Source organism: Petromyzon marinus, chromosome 48 (genome assembly GCF_048934315.1).
Source record: "Petromyzon marinus isolate PM22_M1 ecotype Great Lakes invasive population chromosome 48, UKy_Petmar_22M1.pri1.0, whole genome shotgun sequence".
Classification (NCBI taxonomy): Eukaryota; Metazoa; Chordata; class Hyperoartia; order Petromyzontiformes; family Petromyzontidae; genus Petromyzon; species Petromyzon marinus.
Window position 1 is genome coordinate 5,279,519 of NC_133714.1, and position 17,772 is coordinate 5,297,290.

At 56.2% G+C, this 17,772-nt stretch overlaps 1 protein-coding gene across 7 annotated transcripts in view; it reads right to left on the reverse strand.

Moving 5' to 3' along the window:
- Positions 1 to 17,772, reverse strand: part of LOC116952799 (IQ motif and SEC7 domain-containing protein 1-like) — a 519,292-nt gene that overhangs the window by 44,288 nt on the left and 457,232 nt on the right. For all 7 annotated transcript variants that reach the window (XM_076074476.1, XM_076074475.1, XM_076074479.1 and 4 more), the window contains 3 exons: positions 5,933 to 6,347; positions 1,756 to 3,271; positions 1,137 to 1,524 (listed from right to left, as the gene is read on the reverse strand). In XM_076074476.1, coding sequence (XP_075930591.1) covers positions 1,137 to 1,524; positions 1,756 to 3,271; positions 5,933 to 6,347 — 2,319 coding nt within the window. The remainder of the gene's footprint in view (positions 1 to 1,136; positions 1,525 to 1,755; positions 3,272 to 5,932; positions 6,348 to 17,772) is intronic.

Genomic DNA, 17,772 nt, shown 5'->3' on the forward strand with positions numbered 1-17,772 from the left:
TTCAGCTCTGACAATTAAGAATGAGTTTGACTGGAATGCGATGAACATTGTTCTTGTATGCTTCTGGACATCAGTGAAAACGGAGCTTCATAGCTCATCATTGAGTGGCTGAGAAAGCGCTACCCTCTTACTGTGTGGGCCAGAAGTCACAGACAAAGATCCCCCATATAACCTTTAACAGGCTGCTGGGGCAAGTGCTGTCAGCGTGCATCGATGAAGGCCTGCACGGTACACGGAGGGGGGTGAGTAGCCAGCACCACACCCAGCCGCCTTTGTCTCAGTGCCGATGTTTGCACACCGCACCAGGTGCTCATTTGAGTTCGAGTCAACCTCGGGGAGGCCCAGGACCGGTTCAGATCATCTTCACTGGCGTTGACCATGAGCGGGAATCAAACTCGGGTCACTCGATTCCTCGCGCGGTGTGGCAACCGTGCTGTTGCAAACGGAGCACCTATAGTTAGTGAACACCTATTGATTCCACTACAGCACATAGTGGGTCGAGGTTTTGGGGCCAACTGCATTTTGTCTCCCCATTGATGCCATCGGTCTCATCGCATTCAGTACGGTACTCACTTGAGGCTAAACCCCTCCCTCAGCCTCACCCCTCTACACCCTCTCCCTCCCTCACCCCTCTCTTTGCCCCCTCACCCCTCTCTCACACATCATATCTTCCTCACTCCACTCCCTCCCAAACCCTGACCCACTCCGTCACTAACCCCAACCTCTCTTGCTCTCACTCTGAGCCCTCTCTTACTGTACCACTCCCTATCCTCAGGCCGAACCGCCCACCCTGATCCAACACCAAATAGCCAACCTCCGACCCTTAACCCCTGTAAACCCGCACCTCACACGCTGCGCCCTCCTAACACAAACCCAGGGGGGGTGGGCAAACCACAGCGACAAGAAGTGACATTCTTTCTTCAGAATTCGGTTTTCCAAGTGCACGCGAATCACGAGACGACGGTCCTGAACAAGCAACGTCGCACGAAGCGGCCACTTGAAGAGCCACACGCGGCCCCGGAGCCGCAAAGTTACAGCCCAGCCACCCGCACTCCCCCCCCCCCCCGGGCCCCAACCCTACGACACGCCCGACCGGCGACCCTTAACCCGGCGCCGCCGCCGCCGCCGTCACGCACTTGTTGAAGAGGTTGAGGCCGATGCGGTAGTGGCGCTTGCGCAGGGTGTCGTTGCTGAAGGCGGGCGAGTCCCAGCTGTGCCGCGTCTCCCGGTGGTACGAGGGGCGGCTGAGCGCGGCGGCGGCCGCGGCGGCCTCCCCGCGGAGGCTGTCGCGTGACGACGAGCCCGAGCTGCAGTTGGCCGTCTCGTTCGAGTTGGAGTTCACCGAGTTGACGCTCTCGTTCTCGCCGTCCTCGCCGTCGGAGAAGTCCGACTCGGAGCGGCTGGCGCGGCGGTGCGTGCCGGTGTTGCCGGCGGCGGAGGAGGACGACGGCGCGCAGGGGGCAGCCGCCGGCTTCACCGCGCTGCCTCCGTTCACGCCCAGGTGGCCCCCATCGGTGTGCCGGCCTACGTGGTGAGATCGTCATCGTCGTTGCCATCATTGTTGTCGCCATCGTTATCGTCATCTTCAGCATCAACATCCTTACTGACACCGTCATTGTCACCACCACCATCATCATAATCACCATCGTCATTCTCACCATTATTGTCATCATCATTACTCTCATCATCACTGTCACTATCACCACCACTACCACCACCATCCTCACCATGCAATGGCAGCCGACTTTGCGGTACCTGTGCGTCGCTTCACGATGACTATGGGCGCTACGTCATCGGCGGCCGCCTGCCGGTGCTGCTGCTGTTGCTGCCGCAGCTGCCGCTGCTGCTGCTGCTGCTGGGACCTCGCCGCTCCGCCGTGCGTGGGGCTGCCCTCCTGGTCGTCGCGCGCGTCCTGCCGCTTGAGCGCCACCCTCTCCGCCCGCTCGCTGCCGGCGTCCAGGGAGCTGTCGCTGGCCGGCTCCACCGTCAGCAGGGGGAGCCGGGCGCAGCCCGGCCCCGCCGCCGGCGCGCCGCCGGCGCCGCCGCACTCGGGGCAGGAGACGCGCCTCTGTTGGCCCCTGCCAACGCCGAGCCGCGCCGCCGAAGGGCCCTCGCGGCTCTCCGACGAGCAGCGCACCAGGTCGCAGGGCTCCACGCGGCGCGCACCCCCGTTCGCCCGCGCCCCCCCCTCGTGCGTCTGCTTCCGAGCATCCCTCCCCTGCTGCTGCTGCTGCTGCTGCAGCTGCCCGCCGTGCTGGTCGGTGACTACCACCGTCACCACGGCGTTGCTGACAGAGGCCGCAGCTTCGTTCGCGTCCGCCGCCACCGGCGCCACAACGACGCTCGGCGCCGGGGTCGGGTCCAGGCCCCCCTCTGGGGGGGCCGCAATGGGTTCGTCGCCCTCCGCCTGCGTGCTCTGCTGCGGGGAAAACTGCGGCGGCGGCGGCGGCAGCGGGAAGTCCCCCGCCATGAACGCCATGGGGTCGGCGTCGTAGTCGTCGTCGTACGGAGCGGGCGGAGCGGGCGGAGCGGCGACGGCACCGGCCTCCTCGCGCGCGGCGTCGCCCCTCGACCCCACGCACCCCGGGGCGGCGCCGCCGTCGTCCGCCGCGTCGGCCCTGCGGGCGGCGGCGGCGCTCGGGCTCCGGGCGGGCGGCGTCTCCGACCGGCGGGCGCTGTTGCCCAGCCGCAGGCAGCCGCGGCTCACCAGCGCGTCGTCGATGGACTCGGCGAGCGACTTGACCTGGCGCGAGAAGGCGTCCTCCAGCTCCGTGATGGTGTCGGCGAAGTCGTCCGGCGCCGACAGCGCCGACAGCGCCGAGAGGTCCATGTCGAGCGCCGACGCCAGCCCGAAGCCGCCGTGCATCCCCGCCGCCGCCGCCGCCGCCGCCGCGTCGCCGTCGTCCCGCGAGTTGGTCGGGGGCAGCCGGGGCGGCAGCTCGCTCGCGGCGCCGACGCCTCCGCCGTCGTGCGGCGCCAGCTCGCCGCCGTGCCGCGTCCGCCCGGGCGGCAACCCCTTCGTCGCCGAGGCCGGCTCGCCCTCGCCGAGGGAGGAGCGGGCCGCGCCGGTGCCCGCATCGGCCCCCTCGAGCGAGAGCTGCGAGCGCATGGAGGCGAGCGCGAGGCGGCGCGGCAGGCGGCTCTCGGAAAGGCAGCAGCGAAGCCGCTCAAAGTTCTTGTTCATTTGGTACTGGCGGAAGGCCGACTGGATGGTGGACGCCGCCCTGCTGGTCAGGAAGTGGCCACCGTACTTCCTCTCGAGCATCTCCACCTGCCGGCGAGAGAGAGAGAGAGTTAAATGGAGAGAGAGATAGTGAAAGAGTGAGAGCCTTTTGACTTCTAAACCAATTTTATTGCTGCCAGCAGCAACAGCTCTGGAGCCACTTTCGATGCGGGGTCACCACCATCGAGTACAGCGACGTCGCCATCGCACAACCGCGGCACGCGCGCCACACCGCCACGAGCAATGCGAGCACCGTGTCGTCACGCACATCGCAACCTTAAAGTTGACCGGTCAAAACGTGAACGCCGGTGCACCGTTTGTGTCGGTGCAGAGGGCCTGACCGGCCCCCCACCGTTCAAGGAACGCGGCGTGCCCGTCCCCGGCATAGGAGTGGTACGAGACGTGCTCCAGCCGGAGCCGCGCCTCGAGCAGGCCCCTCAACATCGCCACCGCTGAGCAGCCATCGTCCGTGTCGCCTTGCAGCTTCTTCTTCCGGGTTTTGTAGACTTCCATCTTTGCTTGGGCGCAGACAAAGTTCACAAGGTCGTGGCGCTTGTTTGCCAGGTAAGGCACCCCCGTAGATGAACCAGTTTACTGAAAATGGATCCCAAGAGCCGGAACATTGGGTTCAGCCGTGGACACCCCAAGTACTGTTGGGCCCAGATCCTCCTTCGCACCGCAGAACGCAACACAGATCTGATGACCCTGGGGTGATTTTGCTGAGCCACACGTCCGAGGGCAGCGTCCAGTGCGCCAACCTCCACTGGAGGTCACTGCAGCGTTTCGCTAAGGAGGGCTTGTACAGGTGCTTCCACTGGGGGGTGGCCTCGATTAGGGGAGAGAAAAAGTTCCTCCATTTCGTGTCTGGGAGATTTGCCAGGGCTTGACAATGGAGCGCCTTGATGCAGCACGCGTACAGCGCTTTCTTTGGGGCACTCTCGAGGGCCACGTCTCTGCAGTCTGCGAGTTTGAGCAGCTTCCCTGAGTCACAGCGCCCGGGAGGCTGGGTGCAGGAGATGCGCAGCTCCGGGAAGGAGGAGGAATGTCGTGCGGCGCCGCTGTCTTCAGGTGCCTCCAGCTTCAGCCGCAGCTCCCGCATTGCCGCGAGTGCCTCCCGCAACAGCTTCTCTCCGGCAAGCATAGATCGGAGCCCTGCGGTGCCGCTGATCTCGGCCGCGGCCTTCCACTTGGGGTGGTGGTTGTGGCTCTTCACGAGGTCGCCGACCGTCCGCACCCCTGCCGAGGTGAAACGAAGGGCCAGCGTTCTCTCCTCCCCGATTCCTTTGAAGAGGCTATTACAGAACAGGGGTTTGTGCATGAAATGTTTGAGGGCACAGTGCGGGCTCACCAAAAATATGGAACGCTTCACGAATTTGCGGAGAGTGAGAGAGTGAAAGAGAGTGAGAGAGCGAAAGAGAGAGAGAGTGAGAGAGAGAGTGAGAGGGAGAGTGAGTGAGACAGAGTGAGTGAGAGCGCGGGGACGGGGGGAGCGGGGGGGAGGCGTGTGGCCTCCCGTGTCAGCGGCAATGCTGAAGAACGATCGGAGGTCGGCACGAGCGCGTGCGGACCTCCGTTTGCGTCCTGCTGGCTGGGCATTCTGCATCGCCGGTCGGCCACAATGAACTCGGCGGCGACCCATGGCCCTCCCCGCATGCTGCCCCGATCTCGGAGATTGATTTCAACTTCCTCTGGATGAGTATCGACAAAACAAAAAAACTGAAGCGCTCCTCGTCGGCCCGACCAAAAAAAAAAAACGTCCGCCTTCAATAAAGGACTCCATTCGAGTGTGCAGCTCTGAAGCCGTGGCATTACGCTGGCAGGGAGCAATCGAAACATTGGTAGTGTCATTCATGCAGAACTCCCTTTCTAGTCCTACAAACCTCAACTCGGCAGGACGTCGTCAACTCCATCTGCACAACATCTCCTTCTTGCTTCTGCTGCTGAGACCATCACCCATGCCTCCTCGACCGCGACATCTCACCCCTCCAGACTCGGGACAATCGCAAATGCCTCCGACAAATTTGTCGCCCATGTCCGCAAACCAGACCGCGTCGCACCCATTAACCCGGATGGCTTCACCGGCTCCCAATCTCAATCGCAGATCAATTTCAAGAAGGCACTGCTCAGCAGCATCTTTTGCACTGTACGTAGCCAACCGTGCTAATTGAAGGCGCGGGGCAAAGGACAACAAACTAATCGCAAAAAGCAGCTCTAAGGAAATGAGTCTTCAATCTGGATTTAAAAGTCCATAGCTCGAGTGGCTTCCGAATAAATATGACGGTGGCGATGATGACGATGATGACGACGGTGATGATGATGACGACAGCAACAATGACGGCGATGACGACGACGGTGATGATAATGACGATGACGGCGATGATGACGACGGTGATGATGATGACGATGGCGATGACGACGATGGCGATAATGACGGCGATGATGACTCCAGCAAAGATGAAGACGATGGCGATGACGACGATGATTACGACGGTGACGATGATGACGATGGCAATGACGACGATGTCGATGGTGATGACGGCGACGATAACGACGGCGACGATGACGACGACGGCGATGATGATGGCGATGACGACATCAACGATTACGACGATGGCGACGATGATGACGATGGTGACAATGATGATAACGGCAATGATGATGACGACGAATGCGATGGTGACGGCGGTGACGGCGTCCGCGACGGCTCACCTGCTTGTCCTGGAGGTCGGCCGAGAGCTCGTAGGTGCCCGACAGCGAGCGCGAGCGCTTGATCGCCTCCTCCTCCACGTGCTTCTTGGCGAAGGCGGACGACGCAGAGGCGGACGACGACGCCGACGACGAGTTGACGGAGCAGCCGTGCTGCAGGCGGAGGCGCCGCGACGACGCCGCCGCCGCCGCCGCCGACGACGGGTGGTGGAAGGACGGCGGCGACGACCGCAGCTGGGGCGGGTGCCGCTCCGGCCCCGCGGGCCTCTCGGCCTGGCCAGACCGCTGACCGTGCGCCTGGTGGGGGTGAGGAGGAGGAGCGTGGTGGGCGTGCGGCGCCGGCGCCCCGGGGACGGAGGGCCCGTGAGCGGAGGCCTGCCGGTCGACGCCGACGGAGGCTCCCGTCTCGCCCTCCACGCTGCACGTGGGGAGGTGGGAGGGGGCGGAACGACGGTCACCGGTCACGATCGTCGCCGCCGCCGGCCAGAGTCGTCGGCATTGTTGCCGCCGGCCGAGGCATCGCGAGCCCTCGGCGCTGCCGGTTTCACGCGTGCCAATATGTGCGGACGGTTAAAGGGTTGCGGGTTTTTGTTTTGCCGAAGGGTAGGATGTGGACAAAAACAACCGCGTGTTTCAACTGACAAGAGCGGCAACAACTACATATAGGCCACGGACAGGAGGACGGACAGACAGCAGAGACAGCACGAGTGTGTTATGAGCGCTTGTTGAATTTAGTTATCCTGTAGGACACTTATGTCGTAGCATGGGTCCCTGTTCCTGAACCTGTCAAACCCATACCCGGGATTTAAATTGGTTGCTGCCCAATCAAATCTCTCCCGGGCTGCTCATCACCCTCGACACGAGACCAAGTCACTGAAAAATTCAAATTCCCCCCCCCCCCCCACCACCACTGGCTCCAAACGGTTCAATCCTGGGTAAATTTCAAGATCGCTCTCACCACCTTCAAGGTCCTCCGTGGACTCGCCGCTTGCCAACATCTCTCATCTCACTCTTCGCTCTGGCAGGCGGGAACCTTCCGTTGAAGCCACCCGAATCGACCTTTGCTCAGTGGGAGGTCGGTCACTCTCCTCCGCTACCCCTACAGTCTGGAACTCTCTTTCCCCCAGTGCATCCACCGCTTCAACTCCCTGTCACTGGGTTCAGTCTCGAGACCATACGTTTTTTTCTCTCTCTTCCCTCTGCCTTTGCCTCTGTACGGAATTTTGCGACGGGGTTGCATCGACCCGCTGCGTTTGTAGGAAATCCCCCTCGCCGGCCTTGGTGCACGTTAACGTGGGCGTGTCGACTTAAGAGAGAACTGAAGAACTCCCAGTGCATTCCATCCCCGTTGGCAGTCGATCGCACACACGACGGTTCATCACGTGACTGCCGGTCACCCTCTTAGTAGCAGCGGCTTCTGGCTGGCCGTCGAACAAAGACGGTCACCGCGTCACACTCTTTCAGGTGCACTTCTGCGACCGTCTGGAACGCTCTTCCTTCCGACATTAGGGATCCACTTGGAGCTATGCATTTATAAAACTTGACTGAAAACGCATTTCTTTCGAACTGCTTTTTGTGTTTAGTTTGTTGTCCTTCCCCCTGCACCTCTGATTAGTACGGTTGGCTGCGTATGGTGTGAAACAAGTTCAACATAAGTGCAAGCTTGCTTTGAAATGCTTTCGTAAAAAATTGAACATTTCATTTCGACGAATTTATTAATATTTTTTAAAAAAATGATTAAAACCAACAGCTGCACCGCGGCTCAAAGAAGTGAGCATTAATTGCCCAGGACAAAGTATTTGCACCGTGCACTTTATGAGTAATTGGGCAGAGTGTAATCACGCTCAACACACTCTGCATCGGCACATTTTTTGGCATCTTAATTACTTCGTCGGACGCGCGGGATATTTAGATTCCGCTCGGGATTTACATTGGTCCCGGGGGGGGGGTGGTGGTGGGGGGGGAGAAGATTACGTTCAATAATAAATACAACCCCCAAACAGACGGGAGCAACGCGCTCAAGAGCGTGTCCGCTACAAAAAAAAACGAGTTAAATATGAGCAGAGGAAGAAAGTACGTATGTCCTGTACGCGTCGTAAAATTTATATCTGCTGCTTCCCACTATTTTTTTTTTAGCCCGAGAGCGAGTGACTGAGCGCCTGATGTAAATTGTAATGGTGATAATATTCTGAAGAGTGACGAATACGAGTTGGCACGACAAGCCTTGTACGTGGCAGTGGCGGTTGCCAAATACAAGGACTGACTATCTAGGCTCAAACCTGCTCAGGTCACGAGACTCCGATGAGCACGGTTGGCTACGTACGGTGCGAAAGAAGTTCAACGGGACCAGGCGTACGTCGGCCGATAAGGTTAGAGGCAAATAATAAACTAATCGGTCAAAACACCATTCAATAAACGCACGCATTCATAAATCAAAATTCGGGAACAATTTTCTTCCATCAATCGCGCGAGCGGCATTTGCGGCTGCATTGGCATTTTACGCGGCGAGCCGACTTTGCTGTTTGTTGTTGTTGTTGTTGTCGTAGTCGTTGTTGTTGTTGTTGTTGTCGTTGTGCCAGAAGGCAGCAGACTGATGATGTCCTCTATAATCGGGAGCATAATGGGGCTTGCGTGGCTGACAGCCACTTGATTTAGCACCTAATTTACAGCTGAATATCGGACATTTCATTTGAGAGTAGGGGGGGGGGGCGAGTGGGCGGTGGAAAGTTGGGGGGGGGGGGGGAGGGTGGCTGTGGGAGGGATGCCAGCCCTGCCCTTATGGTTTCTGAGCAGCCCCTTGGGAGGAGAGGGTTGGAGGTAAAACCCCAGAAAAACACCGTGATGCATGCTTATCAGCGACAATAAAGTGTAATCCACCTCGATTTAGGAAACAAGCGGCCATTCAACTCCACCGTTGTAAATTAATCACCGGAAGAGCGCTCCAGAGTAGTTTTTAAATGTACAACAGTTATCATTCCCCACTCCCACGATGTGCCGTCATGCAATTGAACGGTGATACCTTGAAAGACGGACTTCTAGTCTCATGAACGTTGTTTTTTCACGACGTTTCTTTAATTTACGTGAGTTTTTAATACGGTACAGTGTAAAATGTAATATTATTTTCAATATAAATTGTCTTTGTTTGCGATATGAATGGTAAGTTATAAAGTGTTTACAGTAGGAAACGGTAAGTTCCTAAGGCTGGGAACGCATCCTCATCGTACTAACGTTACAAGCGATTCACTGTACGAAGTTGCAATATATACGAATGAAAATCCAGGGACGCATCTTCTGAGTATATCGAGGTGTTACTGTTATACCTTGACGACTGCCACCGCGAAATGAGGCAAATAATACAACGGGAAATCCCAAGACAGAAGTTGCGTTTGCATGGCGTGAGGGCTGTGAAAGTTTAAATTTGCTTGTGGAACTTCTCCGTTTTAAACCCTCGCACACTCTGCTATGAGACACATAACTCAAAATAATCATCATCGGCAGGGGGTCATCAAGAAGAAGATATATCTACAAAAATAAATAAGTGGACTACATGTATCATGTAGTTTCGTGTCCAACTAAGAACCTATTGTCTTAACATCTGCCAGTTAACTCCCCCAAGCATTAATTCAAGGAAGCCAGACCACGAGGAAGCCAGCCGATGAGACACTACGTCGAAACTGGGCCAGAGGTTTGCTTATCTTGAATCAACGATTCGGAAATGATGCACCCCATCACCACCCCCCCCCCCCCCAGAAGGCTGTGCGGTTAATGGGTTGTGTAAGAAATACTTTTAATTTTTACGTGGAGACACTGATGTGAGACGTATATCGACTGTGCATTTATTCCGCTATGAGATGTTTGTCACGTGTCAATTCAGTCGATAGTTTAAATTCTCCGGGCTAGCCGAATTCAAGGGTAGAAAACAAATATGATAGAGATATGCAGACGCCACTTGAGAACGCGGTCTTAATTACAGGTGACTATTATTTGGCTGCTATACATTTTTCACGTGATAAGCCACTTCGTTGTGGCCAGGTCACTTCGGAAAAAGAAGCTAATAGCTCAGTGGGCTTTACCTGGTAAAATAAAAAAATAGTTTAAGTTTCGTGATTTGTTTACCTTTCCTATACTTTGCACTCCTATCGTGTTTTTGGATTGTTTGCTGTAACTTGCTGACCCGTTCCCCTACTGGACATCTGTGATAAAAGAGCTTCACGGCTCATTGGATTCTTCCAGCATGACCAAAGCCTCCGCGTCTGATTCTCACCGACTCGGCATCCAACCTTTAGGTACCCGGCAGGACTGGCTCGGCGCCATGAACGCTGAGCCACGTGGTCACCTCCGCACAGTGCTTTACCGAACTGCGAGTGGAGTAAGGGGGAGTTGAACCACGACCGCTGAGCGTGATCGGAAAGGTTCTCGAACCCCGCCGAAGTTTACCGGACCGAGGCCAGCTGACCAGCTTGCTCATTTTTGCCGCGCGCCGCCAGAGGTTTGGTTTTGAACCGCAGGACAACAACAAAAAGGGGTCGGTCAATTGCCGTGGCTATTTCTGAATTTCTACGTCGTGTCTTCTGCAGTAGAAAAAAAAAACAAAAAACGAGATTTCGATTTAAAGCTTTCGTGACTGCAAGGATTCATCTTCTTTGGTTATTTCGGTAAAGTCACGTAGAATGAGAATAAAATAATAAATTGATAAAATAAAATAACACAATAATATTCTCACGACGTTTCGGCCACAACACAAGCGGACAGCGCTGTCCTCCAGACAGTCTCGACAGCGCTGTCCTCCAGACAGTCTCGTCCCTTCACCTGATGAAGGCCGCTGGTGTTGTGGCCGAAACGTCGTGAGAATATTATTGTGTTATTTTATTTTATCAATTTATTATTTCATTCTCATTCTACGTGACTTTACTGAAAGAACCAAAGAAGAAAAAACGAGATTGTTTTGGTCTTCCAAACAAAAAAGAAGCGACCACGAGTGACTCCGTGTGTGCGCGAGAGAGCGACAGACGGGCGCCCCAGACGACCTTGAAAGTCGGCATTAAACCTCCAGGAGGGCAGCCGCGACCCGTGGCGCGATTTGCCGATTTTGATCTTTTTTTTACCATTTAAGGCCCCACTGAGCTCTACGGCAATTTTTTCAAGAAGCCGCCCCGGCCATCACAAATTATAGCTCGCACGAAGTGGCTCGTCGTGTGGACGTTTATAGTCGCAGCCAAATACCCGAAACCTATGTTCATTTTAAATGTGGAGGGAAATACCGGAGGACCCGACGAAAAATCCGTGCCATCATGGGGGGACAGAAAATGCAAACTCCACATATACAGGCGTCAGGGTCGGTGTCGGGACAGAATCCACGACCTCCTGTATACCAGGCGAGGTAGTTAACATCTCGCCACCGTGGCACGATGAGAGCCGAGGCGCCGAGAGCACCGCACCGGAGCGAGGGTTCAGCGAGCGGTGCCGGAGGGCACAGCCGGGTGAATCGCAGCGTCCGGCAAATTACAATTGAGTGGCACTTTCCTGGGACCATTTCTATCAGCAGTGGCATCACGCATCATCAGCGAGTACAAGTCACAGGGTAGGAGCAGGCGCGGTGCACGTGCGCCGGAGACCGGGCAGAAGGCAGCTGCTGCTCCCTGTGAGCGGTCGTTCCTCTCCCTCGCCTCCCGCCCATGATGGGAACGAATTTTACGCCACATTTAGTCCATCTTCCCGACACCCCCCCTGGCACCCATCTGGATGACCCTCCTCCCCAGGCGTACAGCGTCTTGACACACAATCATATCCGGACGCTCCGTGAGCGAGGGGGGAGGAGAGGGGGGAAATGCAGCATCGCGCTTTCGATGTTCGTGCGTGCGCTTGAGTGCGCAAACAAAAAGGCGGGGCAGCGGTTGGCGCGCTGCGCTACGAACCCGGCGACGCCAGTTCGAATCCCGCTCGCAGCCAACACCAGTGACGATTATCTGAGCGGGAGCTGGGCCTCCCCGAGGTCGACTCAGCCTCAAAATGAGTACCTGGTGCAGTGTGTGTAAACATCGCGACAGGGGAGACAAAGGCGGCCGGGCGTGGTGCTGGACACCGACCACCTCGTGTGCCGGAGCTTGCCCCCAACCGTCTGTTAAGGCTACACGGGGGATTTTGGTCTTTTTTGTCTTTGTATGCAACTAAAACAAGTCAAAGTCATCTGATGCTCGAAATGGGCGAGGAGGCGGTGCTCTCTCCCGTTTACTGCCCTGTGCCACCGGCGAAGATTCCACATTCCTATGACAGGGTCGAGTATATCCGTAAGACAACCGCTGTTGGCTTCCCCACAAAGTGGTACTTATTTTATTGACCCCCGGCCGGAGTCAATGCCCAGCCAGGATTTGAACTCGCAACCTTCTGAGTCGCTCGCTCCACTGCTGAGCCACCCGGCCGGATCATGGATGCATCCCGCAACTGACGCGGCCTCAACGGGCAAAGCCGGCGATTTACAAGGGAGGAAGCCTCACCGAGTGTGAATAACATTTTTCTTTCTTTCTTCCTTCCAGGAAGGCGGGGGGGGGGGGTGGGGGGGGTGGGGGGGTCGTGCAACTGGCCGGGGATGTCCGGCCAGCGACGCAGCCAGTGCGAACCGCGGTCACGAACGCTAACGCACGGCCGGGAGCCGAAGCCTCGCGTCTGATTTAAGGTCAGCGCAGTGGAAGATGCGGGGATGGCGGGGCGGGGGGAGTCGCAATGCTCGTAAAAATACGACAACGCGATAAATAATGCACAAAATACGCAAAACCGCTCGTGCGGCACTCAGACCCACGCGATGCTGCATCGCCGCATTCCAGGAAACCCATCTGTCGTGCCGCCGAAGCTCCGTTTACCGTTCGGCGTCTTCGCAATTCATTACGCGACACGTTACACTGCGCCGGCGGACTGCAGCAGCATCGGTAATCAGTAAAAGGCCTCGACTCCTCAACCAAGGCGCAAGGCGATTTTAAGCGAGCGGAGCCACCGCCGCGTCGCACACGATTCGGGCGGCCACGCCAAGGCCGGCAGTCGCTGCTCGTCGGCTTCCAAGGAGCACGGCGGACGGTGCCCGGATGACGGCTCGGCGGTTTTAAATGGTCTCATTTTTCAGATGACAAAGTAGACCAGCAGACAATGTCTCGCTCGCATGTCTCCGCATATAAAATAATTCTTTACACAACCCATGTCTCTCCGCCTATAAAATGATTTTATAGCGGCCTTCTGGGAGCGCATAATTTCAGCAGCATTGATTGTATCACTGTTGAAACTCTTTCGCACCACACGTAGCCAACCGCGCTAATCAGATTCGGCACAAGCAAACTCTGGACCGGTTTCGACACACGGTGTCTCATCAGCAGTCAGGCCTGCTTGAAGAAATGCTGAACTGCCAGATGTTTAAAGGCAAGGGGCTCTCTCTTTAAAATATGGGCCCTAGATTGATGCGAAATAATAATTCCCGTAATTTTTCAAGCACGGGCTGTAAGTGTGGAGTGTGTGTCTTTTGAACACGTAGGCTTTGGCGACCAATATTATCCATTCTAAGTTTTTGGGTTCGATCACGTGAATATGAAGGTGTCATAAAAAACCACGCCACCACCCGACACAGCCAATTTGTAAGGATACGTCACGTAAATTAAACATGCCAATTCATTACGAGTACAGCAGACCGGTGGACTGGAGAGTAAGCCCACAGCATTTAAGATTTGAGTAGGACGTTTCGCTGGTAATTACAACCAGCCTCATCAGGCGGACAGCCAGAGTTGTGGAGTATTTCTCCTTGTTTCGGTCTAAAATAGAGGAATACATGTGATGTCCTTACTTGTGAGCCAATCAGGTGCGAAGACCAGAGGGGGCGGGGGGGGGGGAGTTAATGTATGTGTCTTTGTTTGTGAGATGTGGCATGTGTTTAACTGTTTAACTGTGCTCACTAACAGCACTTGCTCCAACAGTCTGTATGGTCACAGGGGGATCTTTGTCTTTGCTTTTGATGTGTCGTGTATGTTGTAGTGCCATGATGCACAACGTCAGTGGCCATTTGGTGTCCGAAACAGGCCTCTGCATCCTTGGTGTGGTGCATCCGCATCAATCTTGGGGAGAGCAAGGCAGAGTCGGGCATGCGTGGTGCTGGCTACAACACAAGGCCCATCGGTTGCCACACCACATTTAATCGCCACTCACGATGAACAGCGTTGGCCCCAACAGTCTTCAGGGAGAAACGTCGCCGTTCGTTCAGACTTTGGAAACACGTTTGCCCTCTCGCTGCGTTATTTTTAATGACCCCCTATCTCGAACACAAGTACCCCGGGGATGGGGGGGGGCTGAGGAATGTGCGGCACACGGACAGTCACCTTCTCCGGGACGTGATTCGTCCGTCCAGGAAAAATAGGTTTGTTGTTGTTGTTCTTTGCTTGTTTATATTTTATTTTTGACACCCACTGGCTAAAAATAGCCGTAATTGGATTTCTCCAGATGAAAAAAAAGGCTAGAGCGAGTGTGAGTGAGCCGCCTATCTCTTCCTGCCTGAACTATTTTCTAACTGTCCAGACCTCTAAATTGAAAGTGAAGGGCAAGAGCAATTGGTTTATCCTCTCAGGGCAAGACGGATGCATTAATACGCTTGTGGGAGGCGAGGTGGTGGGAATTTACGATGGCAGTCCAGCCCCTCTGTCTTGTTCCTTCGGTTCACTCGTCCACCCTCGCCTGAGCTGTACTCGCGCTTGATCGCTCGCCCGCCCGCTCGCTCGCCCGCCCGCCCGCCCGCTCGCCCGCTCGCCCCCATGCTCACAACAGCAGCGGCCGCCATTTTCCACCGAACGACTGTGACGTCACCACAACAGCGCGTGCCAAGCCCAACTGCAAGTTCGAGGCCACGTCAAGTGCCGCAGGCCCGCTTGCCCTTGGGTAAACTGGCCGAGACGACCGGCAGATGCGCTCGCTGTTGCTCACGGGACAGGTGTGAGAGGTTGCATCGTACGGATCATCTCGTTGCTTTTTTCTGTGAGCGTCGCAAGGTAACAGCTCACACGTGCACCAGAGCCCTCGCCCGCCCGTCCGTCCGCCCGCTTCACTCAAGCGCTACGTCTAGCCCCAACTATCGGAGTGCCTCGGGTGGTGAGCGGACTTTGCTGAAGATGCGTACTTGCAATGTAAACTAAACTATTTAAGCTGGACAATTTTGTATTTTATTTTACCAGCAGGTAAGGCCCACTGAGCTAGAGAGCTCTTTTTCAGAAGCGACCTGGCCACACAAATGATAGCTCAACGAAGCGGCCTATCATCACGTGCAAATTTATAGCAGCCAAATACCCTCAGCGCAACGTTGATTGTAAATGTGGAGGGAAAAACCGCAGGACCCGGAGAAAACTCCACGCAACCACGGGAAAAGTGAACATGCAAACTCAAAATCTACAGCCGTCAGGGTCGGCACCGAACCCATTGCCTCCTGCATAGAAGGGCCAGGGAGATAACGTCTCGCCACCGCGGGGTGCATTAAATGAGCATTTGCGCTCAAGAAGCCGTATCTCATGCTGTCCAGCTCGGGGCGGCCGGATTTGCCGGCGCAAATCTACGCCGTGACGCTTCGCCACTTTGTCCGCGTCGCGCAGAGCGAGGGGGTGGATCTCGACGCCCGCTGCCCGTCAGGACTGGGCGTCGCTGTGGGTCCTGTGGGTGGGTGGATGCTCGATGAAACGAGAAGCAAAAACAACAACATTTTGTTTTTATTCACGTCGCGCGTGGGCATCAATGCAACGATGCCTTGCTTGAGGCGGGAGGGAGGGGGGGGAGATGAAAGATCCTTGTGAGCAAGTCCCAACTCTCGTTACCTCAGACAGCTTTGATTTACTTTCACGGACTGATGGCTCATTGTTCTGAGGGGGAATGCGTGCGTCCGCAATTCGAGTGAAAGGGCGTTTCTGAATGGCGAGCCGTGCGTTTAATGCGAACACAATCAAGGAGGGATCACGAAAGCGCCAAATAACCCACAATGCACCTGATCTCATCAGGGCCGAACCGCCATGCGACGCCGTCGGCCGCGTGGGCCCTCCGTTATCGGGCAGCAGCGAGCGGCGGAGTAAAATGGTCACCGCCGTCTACTGGACATCTGTGGGAAAATAAAGAGCTTCATAGCTCATCGGATTCCTCCAGTCTGAACAAAAATTGTGATGAAAGATTCTGGTTCTGAAAATACATCGTTGCACTGTGTTCGTTCAATGCCACGTCTAGGCTGCCCCCCCTGCACTTCACCAACACGCAGCGGTGAAGTATGGTCAAAACAACCCCCATGACTGGCATTGGGGGGGGGGACCCTCATCCGGCATTGGATCGACAAAGGGGGGGAGAGAGAGGCGGGGGGCCGTGCGCGTGTGTGTACGTGCGAGGTGTCGCTGGAGCCTTCGCCGCCAGGACGCTTGCGTGTATCTACTTTTTTTTCTCTCTCTCTCTTTCTCTCCTCGCGGCGACGCCGTCGTCAAAAACAAAAGGCTCGCTAGCGGCGGTTACTTAAGATGCAGCGGCCGTGCCGGGGCGACGGTCGCGAGCGAGGCAGGGGCCGGCCGGAGGGAGATCGGGCGGCCGGCCACATCGTCTTTGAACGGTCGCGGGCCCGCGCGTCCGTTTAAAGGGGCGGACGGTTACGTGATTCGAACGTCTTGTCGACTGCAGCGAAGGCCGCGACCTCGGACGCCGTGTGGCGGCGAGGCTCACGGTGTTCGTTTCGCGGGCTGCTGTAAACAATCGGACGTAGCGGACGTGGTGCGAGCGACTGAGGGGGCATTCTTTTTAGTTTGGGATGAGATTATTATTCGACGTTTTGTTGGATTTATTTTTTTCTGTTTCTCTCTCTCTCGCCCTCCCCCGTCGCGCATTAATTATTTTTTTTCAGACATACCGTCTCTCGTCTGTGTCTTTTTTTTAATTAAGAAAACGTCAGATTTTTTTTTTCTTCGAGGGCGAACACGAAAAAAAAATATGCAATTGCCACACGGGGGTCGTTTTTCAGGACGAGCGAAAAAAAGAGGCGGGAGCCCGAGTGAAAGCGGAGGAGGACGTTCGTCGCCAGGCAAGGGGCACTCGCTGCGGCGAGGAGTTTGCGACCGGGAGGCGTTCATCGCTCCTCCGCGAAACAAACACGGTGCCCACCGCCGCCGCCGCCGCCGCCACAACCACAGCCACAGCCTCCTCGAAGCTTCGCCGTCGAGAAACGAAGACGGCTCGCCCAATATTGCTCCGCGCCGTGTTTTCCCAGCAGCGTCGCTCGTTTTGTACTTGGGTCCGGGGCATTCGCCGCCAGCGATATTTCACGGAGGGAAACTTCGATCGCCTTTTAACCCCCCCCCCAACCACCGCCCCCTACCCCACCTCACACACTCATGGGTACTTTCTGGGGGTAATCCCGGTGTTCTCCCACACATATTAAACACTCATTAATGGAGTTGGCCAAACATCACCATGTAGGATGGCAGAACTTGGGCAACTGCTGGCGCCGGTTCTGGCGCTTGTCTGTGGTTCCTTGCGCCTCCGTGCGATTCTCAAGCGCTTCGAGATGCAATTTGCATTGGTGACGGAATACAGTATATTTACAAAATAATGCTATTTATTATCATAAGCTTTTAAAATATATGGCTCCTGCGGCTAACAAGGTGACGCACGACCTGCTCTTTGCAAGAAACATCACACACGGGATCTTTGACGGGTCGCAAAACGCGATGAAGCGGCGCGTCGCGTGGCACACGACCGCCGAGATGAGGCCTGGACGTGACCTGGTGACCTCTGAACGCGAGGGAGGGGGGGGCGGTTGAACGCGACATCCGGGGCCGTGCAGCGAAATGCGTGCACGCCAA